The sequence below is a fragment of the Dromiciops gliroides genome, chromosome 2 (genome assembly GCF_019393635.1).
Source record: "Dromiciops gliroides isolate mDroGli1 chromosome 2, mDroGli1.pri, whole genome shotgun sequence".
NCBI classification, from domain to species: Eukaryota; Metazoa; Chordata; class Mammalia; order Microbiotheria; family Microbiotheriidae; genus Dromiciops; species Dromiciops gliroides.
In genome coordinates, this window is record NC_057862.1 from 167,130,466 (window position 1) to 167,144,733 (window position 14,268).

Below are 14,268 nucleotides of genomic sequence, written 5' to 3' on the forward strand. Positions count from 1 at the left end.
AGCAGTAATGACTCTGAAGGAGCCGCTGTTAGATGAAGATGAAGGTGACAAGGAATAGTATGGTGCCTAAGAGCTATGTCTATAGTGTTTCTCCAGGAATACTTTATTAGGGAATTAGTGTATTCCATATCCAGTAACTGTTGCCATTTGCTCTGGAAGCTGTATAGAGTTCCCCAAGTGAGCTTAAGCCTCAGTGTGGGTATATGGGTGCAAAAATTGATTTTCTACATCAGCTGGAGTATTATATTTTGGTATCAGTAGAGGTAGAGCTGTAGGGAAAGTGACAGTAGGTTAAAATACTTATTTAAAACTTTTCATAATTTCATATTTTATTAACTGTGCACAGATGGGAAAAATGGTCTCCTACCACATTCCTTCTGTGATAGAAATATGGTCTTGATACTTAAACCAAGGAAAGTGAAAACTAGATAGATCAACATCCCTAATAAGCATTGATGCAAAAGTTTTAAATAAATTGGCAGAGGCTACAGTAACTTATCAAAAAGATCATATACTCTGACCAGGTTGGATAAATACCAAGAATGCAAGGTTGGTTTAATATAAGAAAAACTATATAAATAATAGTAGACTAAATTCATAGCAAGAAAATAAATTATATCAATAGATACAGAAAAAGCTTTTAATAAAATACAACACCTATTTCTAGTAAGAATGCCAAAAAGCATAGGAATAAATAGATCATGCCTTAGTAGGATAAGTAGTACCTTCTAAAACCAATAGCCTGCATTATATATAATGGGTTCAAACTAGATTACTTGCCAGTAAGATCAGGGGTAAAGGAAAACTATCTACTATCACCACTTATATTTGCTAGAAATACTAGTGATAGCCACAAGCTAAGAAAAAGCAGTTGAAGGAATAAACTTATGGAAAGGGAAAAGAAAATTAATGCTTTTTTTTTCAGATGATATGATACTTTACTTAGACAATCCTAAAGTAAAATCTGATTGAAACAATAATTTCAGCAAAGTTATACAGTCTAAAATAAATCTACAGAAATCATCAGTATTTCTCTATATTACCAAAAAAAACTCCAAGAGGAAGAGACAGAAACAAAAATTCCATTCAAAATAACTACAGAATGTATAAAGTCCCTGAAAGCCTATCTAACAAGACTACACAGGTTCTATAAGAATCCAATTGCAAAACATCCTTTATAGAAATAAATAGTCTTTAGTAATTGAAGAAATATTAGTTACCACATGGGTAGTAGGCTAAACCAGTATAATAAAAATGAAAATACTACTTCAATTATTCAGTATTATACCAGTCAGATTACCAAAGGATTATTTTACAGAGCTAGAAAAATAATACCTAAATTTATCCAAAGGAGCAAAAAATGAAGGATTTCAAAGGAAATAATTTTTAAAAATGGGAAGGGAGAGGGCCTAGGAAAACCACTATACTATTATAAACTGTGCTATAAACCACTCATCAAAACATGTTTTTGTAAAAGAATATTTAATTTTGTTGGAAATCTTCTTTTGGTGTGAAATCATATAATGTAAATTTTTTTTGTATATACTAACTGCTACCCTCATTTCTGCCTTTTTGTAGAAAAATTGTGCGATTTGAGTTTTTAAAATTGTGATTGACTTTTTTCTTAGTTACTTACAATGTTATTTCCTTGTAATTGTAGTGTTGAAAAAGATGACTGGGAATGTTGAGACTGAGGCTTACTTACCTGTATTTTGGTGTCATGAATTTTGCCAGTTTGTAATCTGTTCCTCTTCAATGTTTCTTAGAAATTTTCTTATCACTTCTTCGAGTTAGATTAGATTCTTTTCTCCACATTTCTCTCAGGGAGCCGTATTTAAAAATGTTCTCATTTTGCTTTGTTTTTAAGTCTATCTTCTTCATTAGCATGGATTCTAGAGCTTTTTCCTGGTGTATAATTTCCTGGATACAATTTTTTCTTCTATTATTGTTTCTGTTATTTTGTCCTCTTCTAAAGTAATTTTTTTCAGTTAATTCTATTGTTTTGCTTATATTTTTTGTGAGTATACCATAATGTTTCATTATCATTTTTGTTCTGATATTTCTTTTTTGTATTTTGTTTCTTCTTTATTTCATCTCATGAAACTTTACTAATTTATTTCTCCCTTAATTCCTCCAATGTGTTAATTAGCCATAATATTGTTGATAAAATTTTAGTTTCACTTTGGATCCTTCTGTTGATATTGTTTGAATAAATTTTTTTCTGGTGTTTTTACTTATTTTTTTTAAAATCTATGATTTTGAAAAATTTGTTACAATTCCTTTTTGAGCATTTTTTTCTAAACCCAGTTTTCTTTTGAAAACCAATTGTGGTTTCTTTTTTCTTTTCTTGCATTTTTAATGCTGCTTTTTTCATTCAAGAAACATTTTTATTAATAACCTACTATGTGCAAATGTCTACTTAGGCATTGAGGGTAAATATAAAAATTTGATTAAGACACAACCATTTTCCTCATGGAACTTACTGTTTGGTAAGTACATATCACATGTAATTATAATATAAAATAATATTTAATAAGTTACTAAGTAGTAGCTTGCCATGGCAGATAGATCATCCACACTTGGGCAGGATACCTGGATTCAAGTCCTGTAAATCATTTAAGCTCTCAGTGCCCTAGGTAACTCTCTGTTTACCAAAAAAAAAAAAATTCTTATAAATTTGACAGATCCATCAACAAACTTGATTATTTCCATATGTGAAGACTAATAAAAAAGATGATTATATATGACACTTTATCTTTATTATGTACAGCTTATTCTAGCACAGATTTTGAAAGAGATGCTGGTATCAAGAAACCTTTTTGACTTTCTACTCTGCCATCTTTATTAGAAGTAGGGAAGCTGAAGAGTTGCTGTAATTTTTACAGTGGTGTGATCTTTTTGCATATATTTTTCAAAAACTGTGAGACCATGATCCAGTGTCCTATGAAATGATATATTTTTTTTTCCTTTTGGACACATGACGAAGTCAATTCTGTCAAGCACTTTATTCACCTCTCTGAGTTTCTTTACAGACCGTAAACTGTTCTTTTATTTATCTATAACAGGTTCATATTTTCTGGTTTCATTTAAATGAAAAATTTCATTTTGATATTATTTGCTTATTCCTATAGGATTGGACAAATCTGTATGATTCTGAGTACTTTCTCCCTTTCTGTTAGCTTACTAGAGTCTGGACATATAATAGGGATAAGGGGGCCACACAAGACTGAGAACCATTTAAAAACTTAATTTCCTTTATGGATGACTATGGCTAAGTAATTTATGATTTTTTTGTGCTTTGTGGTGGCACATAATAGGCTTAATAAGTGTTTATTGACTGACTGATGATCCCTTCTATGACAGACAGAATCTCTCCGGATAAGATTCAAAGTGTTTGTAGTTTGGTTGGTCCTCATAGAACTTGCACTAGGATAGCCTTTAAAAACTCAAAATCAAATCCGTCCCTTGGAGAGGTGGGAGAGTTTTGTGTCTTTTTATTGTTTCATTTCTATAAATCTTGCTGACTACAAGTAGATTGTGTTCTTGTTGAATTCAAGGGCTATAATCTCTTAATATAGCGCCGTGTGGGTGGATACAGTTGTGCAGTAAATGTTTATTGATGGAATATACTGCTTCTGAGTAAACTTCTTGTGGCTTCAGAGAACTAGCCTTGCCCCATTATTATTATCAGTAGAAAGATAGTGGGGATCCCTTAACAGTTTGATAATGATTGGAGATACTTCTAGTGTTGGACAAGCAAGTTGTGGGATTGAAGATGTTACATTAAGATCTTGTTGGATAAGAAAGAACTGAAAGTCAGCTCTGGAGTGTTGGGTTGGTTTCTTGCACAGTCTGCATCTGCTCCGCTTATGCTAGAGGAGCCAAGATGGTCTGATTGAAGCAGATGGTGCTGTTGGGATCTACAGCCAAGAGGTATTTTCTGCCTTTGCTTCAGATGATAAAAAAATCTTTCACTAAAATTACACATGACTCAAACTCATAGCTTCTTCATGACTTTTAAAATCATAGTTCATTAAGTACTTTGACTAGATTTGCTTTTGACTGTTTTTTTTTTAACATGGTATTTTAGGATTATTTTCTCTGCATTTCAGATTTATTTTGGTCCTAGAATTAAGGGAGTGTTGGGAGAAGATTTTTAAATTATATATATATATATGTATATTTTTTCCCCCCTAGTTAAGCATTTCTCTACACCCTAAATCTTGATCTTTCATATTTGCATGTCAAGTGTTCACCCAGTCATATCTGTTTCCCTAAAGCTTTTATGCTTCTCTTAAACAACTTTTTACCTTCCCCTTCCTTGAAAAACTAGAAGTGGTCAAAACGTTTATCTCAGCAAATAGTTATGCATAATTTTTTTTACAGAGAGTAATAGTTTTAGAAGGAATTCAGAATCATCTAATAGTGTTTTGCAACCACTATGTTGCAACATACTGGCTCTTCCTTTGAGGAATTCTACAAGCCCCTTATTTGCTTATAGGATTCTTCCAGCCATTCAAGAAAAGTCCTTTTAGGTTTGTTTGTTTATGCTATGTAGATCGCATAGTTAATTTTTAAGTATTCTGCTTCACTAGCAAATTTCTGATTTGTACACATGCAGATTAATTTTGGAGAAGAAAATGGAAAGCCACTTCAGTACTTTTGCCAAGAAAACCCCAAATGGGGTTACAAAGAATAGGACATGACTGAAATGACTGAATAACAGCAACAAAACCAAAATTAATTTTATATTGGTTTATCTTTTTCTGCAGGATGATTGTCTTTTGAAAGTGTGGTATCCTATGACTGGTTGGAAGTCTATTATACCTCAGGAACATCAAGAATTGAAAAAAAGGCAGACATTTACTCACTTTTCCTTTGTTTATTTGGCACATCCTCGAGCTGTGACAGGCTTTTCATGGCGTAATACTAGCAAGTTCATGCCCAGGTTAGAAAAATTTTTACTTTTGAATGAAAAATAAATGGTTATCTCTTTTTTTCTAGGACCTTTGAAAGGTAGAATTTCAAATAACAGGAAAGCACAAATTATGAGAAATGATTGTGATATATTCTGCTAGCAGCAGTAATAAAGAATTGGATAGATACGGAAGAATAGAGGAAAGTATTTGTTATGGACTTTCTTTATTCTAGACAAGCTATAGGGTTTTTTCAAAAGAAAGATTGTCTTGCTGATCTGACATCTTTAAAGGTATTAGTTAAACTTGCTCATGAATACCATAAAGATTGATAAGGAACAGCTACCATATGCTTTAAAAGCTTATCTGGGAATCTTTTCATCAGCCAAACCTGAGAAATTAGTGCACACAATAGGAAGTATGGCACAAATTATGTTGAATGAAAATAAATTAGCAGCATAGAAAATTAGGCAGAGAGATGTGATGTGGAAAGAGAGGAGGGCTACATTTTGAGAATCCAAACAAAAAAGGGTATTGTGGGAAAAAAAAAACCCACCATGACATCAGGAGACATCTACTTTTTTTTTTTTGCTTTTGAATGTGAAATTACCAGCATGCTCCTTAATTGTAAATATATTTGCAAAATACTTTTCTTGTAAATTGAATTGGTTTTATTGAAATACTTTTTTGAGAGGGAAAATTTTTTTTTCATAAAGTAGTTAAATGACTTTGAGGAGTATCAAGGTAGCATGAACAAAGCACTTTTATTTACCATTTCCCAGAACAAAACCTCCTAGTTTTATTTGATGTTCATACTTGTACTCTAGGGACACTCTGACCTGGCTTTCTTGATTTATGTTTGGATGGTGGCACTAGATATCTCCTAATGTCCAGAATGAATCGGGTTGGGGTTGCTCAGTCATTCAATATTTATTAAGTACATACTATATGTCAGGCACTGAACTAAATGCTGGGAATACAAAAAGAGGTAAAAGACAGCCTCTGCCCTCAAGGAGCTTGCAACATGCAAACAAATATATAGAGAGAGCAAGCTGTATATAGGCTAAATAGGAAATAATTAACAGGGGGAAGGCATTAGAATTAAGAGGGAGTAGAGGATGCTTCTTGTATAAGATGGAATTTTAATCGGAACTTAAAGGAAGTGGAAAAGTCCAGTAGTCAGAATAGAGGGAGACTGTTCCAGGCATGAAGAATAGCCAGAGAAAATGCCCAGAGCCAACAAATGGAGTATTTTATTTATTGAACAGCCAGGGGTCAGTGTCACTAGATTGAAGAATACATATCAGGGAATAAGGTGTAAGAAGACAGGAAAGGTAGGAATGGACTAGGTTATGAAGCACTTTGTTTTCTTTCTTTCTTTTTTCTCTCTCTTCTTCCTTCCTTCCTTCCTTCCTTTTCTTTCTTTCTTGCAATTGGGGTTAAGTGACTTGCCCAGGGTCACACAGTGAACAAGTGTCTCATGTCTGAGGCTGGATTTGAACTCAGGTCCTCTTGAATCCATGGCTGGTGCTTTATTCACTGCACCACCTAGCTGCCCCCTATGAAGCACTTTGAATGTCAAACAGAGCATTTTGTATTTGCTTCTGGAGGCAATAGGAAGCTACTGGAACTTACTGAGGATGGTGACATGATCAGACCTGTGCTTCAGGAAAATCACTTTAATGGATGATTGAAGGATGGATTAGAGTAGAGGCAGGCAGGCCCACCATCAGGATAGTGAAATAATCCAGATGTGAAGTAATGAGGACCTGCAGTAGAGTGGTGGCAATGTCAGAGTAGAGAAGGGATGAGTGATGTTACAAATGTGAACTCAATAGGCCTTGGCACCAGGATAGGGGGCGTGAGAGAGATTGAGGAATCCAGGATGACTTCTAGGTTGCAAGCATGAGGGACTGAGAGGAAAGATGATGTTGTCCTCTATAGTAATAGAGAAAGGAGGAGTTAGGGGGGGAAGGTTTAGGAGGAAAGAAAATGAGTTCCATTTTGAACATTTGAGTTTAAGATGTCTACTGGACATCCAGTTCCAGATGTCTGGAAGTCAGTCAAAGTTGAAAGATGGAGGTCAGTAGAGAGTTTGAAACAGGAAAGGTTAGATTTGAGAATCATCAGCATAGAAATCCATGGGGAACAGATGGAATCAACAAGTGAAGTAGTAAAGAAGGAGAAGAGCAGAGGGCACAGGACAGAGCCCTGAGGGACACCTAAAGTTAGAGAGCATAATCTGAAAAAGAATCCAGCAAAGGAGACGTCAGAGAGGTAGGAGGAGAACCAGGAAACGAGTGAGCAGCAGTACCAGCGGTGGTAAAGAGGTCAAGGAGAACGAAGAAAAAGGCCATTGGATTTGGAAACTAAGAGATAATTTTTAATTCTGGAGAGAACAGTTTTACTTGGAATGATAAGGTTGAAAGCCTCATATTGGAATATTTTGGGATGGTGAGAACTTGGGATCAGCTGTGACAGCCGAACCCTCCTACCTGGATTATTCTTTCTTAAAAGGCCAGTTAACTTAGCTCTATTTTATGGCAGTAGACTCTATCCCCAAACTTGTTCTCCCATATTTAAAGGGGTTTGTGTTACTGTCTTCACCAGAGAGAATGGGAGTGAAAGAACCTGAATGAATCAGTGTTAATTCATCACCACAGCTGGGAAAAACCTCTTTTCTGCTAGTGTTATTGCCTTTGTAAGTGAAAGTTAGCACATTAGGTATTTAACTGATGAGATAAAAAAATATGTATGTATATATGGTAATCCTGGTCTATTTCTGTTTGTCTTCAGGGGTTCTGTCTGTAATGTGTTATTAACCTCATGCCAGGATGGCATCTGCCGTCTGTGGGCAGAAACCTTATTACCAGAAGATTGTCTTCTGGGTGAACAGATTTGTGAGACGAGCACTTCTAGCATTGCCAGCAATCTTTCTCATTCTGGAAGACAGAAGGACAGAATACAACATGCTCTTGAGGTACTGTGATGTTTTTGTTGGCCTCAATATTAACATATATGTGTGTATGTATGTATGTATTGTTATATATAATATCCATATATTATATATATATATATATATATATAAATAGTATGTGTATATAAATGTATACACATACACATACTATTTATTAGGGAGATAAGGATCTGACCAGAAACTGACAAAGGTGTACACAGGATCTGGTATGCATAAAATTAAAACAGTCATGGATTTTAATCTTTTTCATTCCTCTTAAGAGCACATTTATTTCTTATTCTTTTTATTTTTTTTTGTGGGGCAATGAGGGTTAAGTGACTTGCCCAGGGTCAAGCAGCTAGTCTCAAGTGTCTGAGGCTGGATTTGAACTCAAGTCCTCCTGAATCCAAGGCCAGTGCTTTATCTACTGTGCCACCTAGCTGCCCCGCACATCTGTTTCTTTACATATTCTTAACTTGTTGACTAGAGAATGTTTATTAACAATAGAAGAACTCACACCACTCTGAAATGTAGCTTAGATATTGTGGTGAGTAAAATTAAATGTGGATCGCCTTATTATTGTCCCAAGTTTAGGGAATGTAGCTGGGGTTTATTATATATTTGTTACTTAAAAATTATAGGCTACTCCACCAGCTTTGGGCATTAAGCATTTATTAAAGCATATTAAATATTAGTAAAGAGAGAACATAGCTCAGAAAGTTAGGAAAGCCTAGCTAGGAAAGAAGAGAGAGAGATAGTGGAGAATCATAGTAGGCTGTGTCAGCTCCCACCTAGTTCCAGGGCCAAGAGTGAGTCACTGTGTAAGTTTACTGCAAGCAGGAGGAGAGCCCACCCTTACACATTGCTCAAAGCTAATTGGCTAGCATCATTTAAATCTATTAGTTTACTGGATTTGAGGGTGGTCCAGCTGATGGCAGAGTACAGAGCCCTCTGAGGGGAAAAAGCATTCAGGTAGGTATGGTTTTAATCCCTATTCACAGTCCAAGGTCCAACCACATTTCCTTTGAAATTCTCCTGACTCTGAGCTGGCCCCAAGAAAAGTCTGGCCAGGCTTTCTGGGTCTCCTAGAACCACCAAACACCCTATTATTAATAATTTTCTCACTATATGTACCTCCATGGCTTGTTTGCTTCTATTGCATGTTTGCCTTGTGGCCATAGGACAAGTCATAAAACTCTCAGAACTTCAGTTTTCTCATCTATAAAATGGGTGTATCTATGGACACCTACCTTGCTGAATCATTATGAGGAAAATATAATTATATAACACTACTTTGATGATCCTGGGTTCTTGGAGGCAGTACCAGTAAAGCCTAAACTCCTACCAAATTGGAAAGGCTATTGGAAAGAACTATCTACTGACTGGCCATATTTCTTTTGTCTGAAGAACAGCTCCATTAAGTTTGGAGATACTGTAGCCAAGTTGACTAGAGAGTGATGAAGTTTTTCACAAATGCAACTTTCAAAGACCATTTACTAAATCATAGAATAGTGGCAGCCTTTGTTGGTGGAAGGGATACTCATACCAACAAAATCACAGATCTTTGTTTTTATCACAATTTAAATTCTTTAGCTTCATTTCTTAGATTTGAAACACTCTAGCTAGCTAGCTATAAGTTCCTTTTAAGAATATTAAATATGTTTTTGAAATTTGGGTCATTTAAAAAATACATTGTTTTAGGAAATAAAATTCCATTTTTTATTGTTTCAAGGAGTTTAGGAACTGATACTTGTACTTGGATTTTTCATTTTAAAGGAGACTTATTTTATTAAGATAGTACACTTTAGATGACCATTTTTTTTTCTTTTTTATTCTTTGTGGGGCAATGAGGGTTAAGTGACTTGTCCAGGGTCACACAGCTAGATAAGTGTCAAGAGTCTGAGGCTGGATTTGAACTCAGGTACTCCTGAATCCAGGGCCGGTACTTTATCCACTGTACCACCTAGCTGCCCTCTGGATGACCATTTTTAACATTTCCATGGTTTACCATTTTTAAAAAAATCGACTGTTTTCTAACTTTTTATGAAAAATACATGAGAACAGTGTTGCTGCTTTGATTAAGTTGATTAAGAAATAAGGTTTAACCATAATTAACTATAATTTAATGATATTTAATTTAATTTTAGCTCATTATACTCTGTTATCTGCTAGGATTGGGGAATGGGGTGTTGAGATTAGTCAGGTGTTTTAGTTTAACAGTTAACTTGTAACACTTATCAAATAATTAGCAACATCCTGCATTAAAACTATGCCAAACCGCTTAATCCGTCTATGATGAGTGATGTTACTTTAACATCTTTTAGTGCCTATGGGCCAACTTTATTCTATCTGTCATTACTGATCTTTAGATATGGTATAGTATTAGATAGGAACTCAGAGATTAACAGAATGTTAGCTATTTTTGTGCTGATGATAAAAGTGAATGCAGATAGATTCAATTGTTCTGTAAAAAGCTCATTAAAAAAATTTCTTTCAAATAAAAGTAGTGAAAGTGTCAGTTCTTAAGGTATATTATTCTGCCTTTATGTAATACTGACTTATCTTGTTTTACTTTATGAGGAGAATATTGCTCAATTATGATACATTATCTTTTGTACAGCATATATGTGTGTGTGTATGTGTGTGTGTGTGTGTGTGTGGGCAGTTGGGGTTAAGTGACTTGCCCAGGGTCACACAGCTAGTAAGTGTTAAGTGTTTGAAGTCAGATTTGAACTCAGGTCCTCCTGATCCCAGGGCTGGTGCTCTATCCACTGTGCCACCTAGCTGCCCCTGTACAGCTTATATTTTTAATTTTCATTAGTCATATTTGAAAGCAGCTGTGACTAATAAGATATTCTTTTATATATTTATTAGAGGTCCTTGGCACTCCATTGGAATGATTTATTAATAAGCATCTGTAAATCTTTTAAACATTCACTGGTGATTACATCATCCATTTTAGGCACCATATGAAGTTAGCAAAGAGAGACTAGCTCAGTGTAAAGAGAGGGGTGTGTGTATGTGCATGCGCACGCATGTGCATGTGTATATATACCCAAATTGTAAAATTTATTTACTCCTCCTCAGTTAGAGCACTGTTTAATGCTTTTCATGTGTCTTCTGACTCATTTTCCTTCATGGATAGCAAAGGACTGCTACGAAGGGAGACATTTGAAAACTTTGTAGAAAGATACCCTACTTTTACCTTGGTTAATTTGCCTTCTTTTCCAGAAAATAAATATACCTGAATGTGTTTACTCTAAAGTATTTTGTGGTTATGCCTGTTTTTTTACTGACATTATAAAGCAGAATTGAAATAGGTCAGTTTTCACCTGAGTCTTCAGGTAAAACACCTTCAGACAATTCCTAGTAGTATTTTAAAGTGATGATTAGAAATCAATCAACAAGTATTTATTAATTACCTACTATGTATCAGGTACTGTGCTTGGTTCTAGAGACCCAAGTAAAACAAATGAAATAATTTCTTTTTTCAAGGAGCTTATCTATCTCTCATTAGCTCGGTTTCATTTTCTTATCTGACACAATTTTTTTGGCATTTTCTTTTTCTTTTTAAAATATTATATCTGAATTATTAAGTCTTTGTTTACCTTATGATTCCTGGGCTATATGGGCTTAAAATTAACTTCTGAAGTAGAATGTCTTTTTTTTTTCCCCTAGTATAGGGCTGGTGGAATTGGATGATTGTGTAGGTATGTGAAAGAAGGCATTAAAGTTCATTTGTGTACTCCACTAGTTATAAAGATAAAACAAAACTTGTCTGAGTAACCTTCCTGAAAAGAAAAAGCTATTATTTATCCTTAAAAGAAAGAAAATAGAGCAACATAGTATAAAATGATGCAAAAATAAGTTTTTTTTTTATTAATGGTAAAGGACAGAACTAACAACATAGGATAATTTAAGCCAACAGTATTTATTTTGTACCTGCTATCTGCATTTCACAGTTAAGTTCCATGAGAAGTTATTTTTTTAGGATTTTACCACTGCCTAAAAAAAAATAATAATTTGAAGTGGTTTACTTAATTTCAGTATAAAACAGAGATAATAATTATAGTATAAAACCATTTAAAAGGAACAGAGAGGAGAAAGATATTTTCCAGGTGCCTGAGATAAGTTCATTGCTGCAATTGAATACTGAATTTATCTCTGAATTTCTTAGAATCATTTGTATTATAGTGTTCCTTCCTTTTTTTTAAAGGAATCAAAGTTTGTCAGGAAATTTATTTTGATTATGTGTTACTTTTTACTTACTTTTCCCTCATCTTCTTTATTTCTATTGAGGGCACCACAATCCTTCTAGCTTTGTAACTTTGGAATTATAATCAACTGTTCTCTACCCCCTCTCTCCATATATACAGTGAATTACCACGTCCGAAACATATTTCTGACCTATCCCTTTTTCTCTACTTGCATGGTCATCTTGGTACTTTTGGCTCTCCTTGCTTCTTTTTTCCACTATTTCAACAGCCTTATTGGATTCCAACATTCCATTCTCTTTCCTCTAGAACCACCCTCCCCAAAGGCACCAGAATAATCTTCCTGATTTATAAGTCTGGCCTTATCATTCCCCTGCTTCTGTGGCTTTCTATTGTTTCTAGGATAAAATACAACTGAACCCCTTTCACAGTGTGGCTCAAGGATCAACATTTTCCCCCCTTCTTGTACATTGGTATAATGCACAAAACTGGCTTCACTGCATTTACCTTAGCACCTGGTGTTCCCCATGCCTGGAATGTCCTAGTTCTTTCCCTCTGCCTATTAGAAGATGCATCTCAAGTGTGGTCTCCTAAGGGGATTCTTTACTGATTCTTCTTCCTTTTTAGTACTCCCTTTCTCCTCATATTGGCATAACTATACATGCCTTGGTTTAGGTGTCTAATCTATCTCCCTTCTTAGAAAGTTAGAGGGAAGAGACTTTTGCATTTTGCTTCTGGATCCTCCAATAACTTGCACTTAGGTTGGAGTAAAAACTTGTTGCATTAGAATAGGACATTTCAGTGAATTTCTTCAATAAACACCAAAACATTGTTCAAATGGATGCTTCTTACTTGACCTTCCATGAAAATTGAAGCTAGGAAGTTTCTTTGTGGTCCTGAGGCAACATGGTGTAGGTATAATATTTTCTGGTATTTGTTCTTTTTTTTTTTTTTTTAAGTGAGGCAATTGGGGTTAAGTGACTTGCCCAGGGTCACACAGCTAGTAAATGTTAAGTGTCTGAGGCCAGATTTGAACTCAGGTACTCCTGACTCCAGGGCTGGTGCTCTTATCTACTGTGCCACCTAGCTGCCCCAGTATTTGTTCTCGATGAATCAATCAATAAGTATTTATTAAGTGCCTAGTAGGTGTTAGATGCTGAGAATATAAATCAGTAAATCTGTTTGACTTCTGAAGTCAGGCAGTCAGTAAGCATTTATTAAGTGTTTAATGTGTGCCAGCCACTGTACTAAGCCCTTCGAATACAGAGAGGCAAAAGATAATCTCTCATAATCTATATCCTATTCCCTTTCTAATGGCCTAGTCTTCTTGCATGGAGGAAGGAGCCTTGTGATTCAGTGACACTGGTCTCTCTGCAATTCCTCAGACAAGACCCTCCATTTCCCAAGTCTCGGCATTTTTACTTGCTGTGTCCCATGATCCCTGTCTCCTGACTTCCCTTCCAGTCTCAGAGCTTTGCCTTCTGCAAAATGTCTTTCATGATCTCCCTTAATGCTAGTATATCCCACTGTTGGTTATCTCTAATTTATCTTGTTCGTTCATAGTTATTTACATGTCTTCCCCATTGGACACGTGAGCTCCTTGAGAGCAAGAACTGTTCTCTTACCTTTCTTTATGCCCCGAGTATATCATGTGCATAGTACCTGGTACATAGTAGGTACTTAATACACATTTATTCACAGAACCACTGACTAGAAGAAGGCACATGAGCTGCCTCTTCAAAGTAGGGGCTCTATGAGGTAATTTTAGAGAAGTTGATAGTTAACATGTCTAGTATGGCCATTTCTCTTATATCTTAATTTGTTATTATATTCCTTGGTGCCTGATACGCTGTCGTTTGGTGTATTGATCAAGAAGGTGCCCATGTGTTTTAGATACCAGATGTGTGGAAGGTAAAGTTGACATTTTTTTGGGGAAAATTTAAGAGCTTGGATTATCTTTTCATTCAGATGGAAAACCAGCTCTCTTCTGCAGGAAAGTTGATAGTCTAAAGTTTGGGTCAGAATTTTTCTCAAAAAGAAATTGTTCACATAAGCATTTGGACAAATGCTTGTTTGAGACACAGGAGTTTTGTACCATGGAGTTGTTCACAAGACAATTTTGCCCCAAAATTTCAGACACACATATTTTAGCCACAAAAGAACCACGGTTTGGATCCTATCA

General features: G+C 35.2%; 1 protein-coding gene across 3 annotated transcripts in view; it reads left to right on the forward strand.

The window, feature by feature from the left end:
* The window catches only part of DMXL2 (Dmx like 2), a 161,489-nt gene that overhangs the window by 43,832 nt on the left and 103,389 nt on the right, over positions 1 to 14,268 (forward strand). For all 3 annotated transcript variants that reach the window (XM_043990151.1, XM_043990152.1, XM_043990153.1), the window contains exons 7-8: positions 4,773 to 4,948; positions 7,713 to 7,896. In XM_043990151.1, coding sequence (XP_043846086.1) covers positions 4,773 to 4,948; positions 7,713 to 7,896 — 360 coding nt within the window. The remainder of the gene's footprint in view (positions 1 to 4,772; positions 4,949 to 7,712; positions 7,897 to 14,268) is intronic.